Source organism: Centropristis striata, chromosome 16 (genome assembly GCF_030273125.1).
Source record: "Centropristis striata isolate RG_2023a ecotype Rhode Island chromosome 16, C.striata_1.0, whole genome shotgun sequence".
NCBI classification, from domain to species: Eukaryota; Metazoa; Chordata; class Actinopteri; order Perciformes; family Serranidae; genus Centropristis; species Centropristis striata.
Genome location: NC_081532.1, coordinates 21,882,688 through 21,884,708, shown reverse-complemented (window position 1 = coordinate 21,884,708; position 2,021 = coordinate 21,882,688). Strand labels below are relative to the sequence as shown.

The 2,021-nt window shown below is 41.5% G+C and overlaps 1 protein-coding gene across 1 annotated transcript; it reads right to left on the bottom strand.

The window, feature by feature from the left end:
- Positions 1–742: 742 nt before the first annotated feature.
- Positions 743–1,677, bottom strand: LOC131988639 (rho-related GTP-binding protein RhoV-like). The gene is made up of 3 exons (XM_059353799.1): positions 1,518–1,677; positions 1,386–1,444; positions 743–1,308 (listed from the first exon to the last, which is right to left on the bottom strand). The coding sequence occupies exons 1-3, from the start codon at positions 1,675–1,677 to the stop codon at positions 880–882; spliced, it is 648 nt and encodes a 215-aa protein (XP_059209782.1). The 3' UTR covers positions 743–879.
- Positions 1,678–2,021: the final 344 nt, after the last annotated feature.

Genomic DNA, 2,021 nt, shown 5'->3' with positions numbered 1-2,021 from the left:
AAGTAAATTTATTTAATTAGGGTTCTCATATTTAGTCCATTTATTCCATCGTTCTAAATCTTCTGTTCCTGTTCTTGATTTTGGATTGTATTATATCCAGCTCCTTTAGTTTTTTGTGCTCATCTGTGGCATATTAATGAATGTGATACAGACTATGTACAATCTTTGCTGGTATAGTAAATTGCTTAATTTTCAGCGCATATTACCTTTCGTAATAGTTTCTTTTCATGTGACAATCATCTTGGGGAAAACCTTAATGACTGTAATTAAAAATGCATCTTAGGTCACCATTTAACCAAAGAAAATTCCAAGTGGGTGGCTGTGTGAACATTTCCAACAGAGGATGGATTTAAATGGCTTTTGTCTTGTAAAGTAGCACTTCAAAGTATCAGCAGGTGACCATTTGTCTCAAATGGCACTTTTGTGTTTTCCCTCCATTTCTCCACTGACAGTACCTTCCACTATCCTTCCAGCCATCTGTAATCGCTACAGGAGTGCTTTACGTTGAAGAAGAGAAGAAGAAGAGCATTTTTTAAAAGGTTTTTCTATTATCTATTAAAGCATTAAAAAAATACACTAGCAGGCGATTAAATATGTTACATTGCAGTGCATTTAATAGAAACCTTTAACACACAAATATAAACAACAGCAACACATCACACCATGAAAAAAGAAAGAGAAGAGCGGGAAAAGAGCAGAATAAAAGCCTTTTTATGCAATTCATTTTGGATTAAGATCAAGTCACGTTTCAATGCATGTCAATGCAGGATGAGAGTGGTTTGATATTATGTTGTTTTAGTGCACAGTTTGGTTGAAAATGCATGATTTGTCACAAGAAACAGAGCACTCAGTGTCCAAGAAGCCGACTCTGATTCCACATCAGATGAATGTGAAGATTTTCATCTTTAAACGTTTGAGCAGGCTGAGTTTTTTAGTGTTTCTTCCTGTGTGCTTGTGCTTGACAGCAGCAGATATTGCACAGTCAAACACATCTTTGAGGTTGTGCTGCGTCAGAGCCGAACACTCCACACAGTCATAAGCTCTGATCTTGTGTGCCAGCTTTCTGGCCCGGCTGAAGTGCACCGGTTTGCTGCCCCGCTGGTTCAGATGAATGAGGACGTCCACGTTGTACCGAAGGTCTGACTGAGTTCCAACCAAAACGATGGGAGAGGTCGGGTTCCCGGCCCGGATCTGTGGGATCCACTTGGAGGTGATGTTTTCAAAGGAGACGGGGTTAACCAGGCTGAAGCAGAGGATGAAGACGTCCACGTGGGCATAGCACAAGGAGCGAAGGTGGCCAAACTCCTCCTATCAGAGCAAATCATGAGAGGATGAGGAAGGAACCGGTTTGGTAGAAAATCACAATGTGGCATTTAACATTTTACCTGTCCAGCTGTGTCTATCAGTTTGATACGAATTGGAATTCCATTCACATGAACCAAACCTGCAAGTAGAAATCAGTTTTAATACTGAGCCCAAATTATGATTGTCATTAGCTTTTAAAGACTTTCACTCACCAGTAAAAACATCAAAAGCCGTCTGTCTGTACTCATTGTTGTATCCATTAAAGATGTAACTGATGATCATGCTCGTCTTCCCCACAGCTCCATCACCAACCAGCATGCAGCTCAGCTCGTCCCTCAGCCTGTGTAGTTTTTCATGTCTCTGACAGGCCATCTTTACTGATTATTCCATCATCCCAGCAGTGTGAAAGTCCATGCAGAAGGAGTGCAGCATTACTGTAAAAGATGTCCTCTCCACCAGCCAGGGGCCCGTTGGTGCCAATAAAGGAGAGAGAGGACACCTCGATTTGAAAGAACAAAAGCGCCCAATCAGATGAGTGATGCTCCTGCGTTTGTCCGTTTCCGTTTGATGCTGATTAACATAGACACTCCTACCAGGACGGGCCTACTGAGAGTCAGCTGGTCTGACCTTGAATGCCTCTCGATAAAGATCGTACAGTAACTGATAAGGAGATTTTCTGTTGGTCGTGCTATCTATCATATCTATATATAATCCAG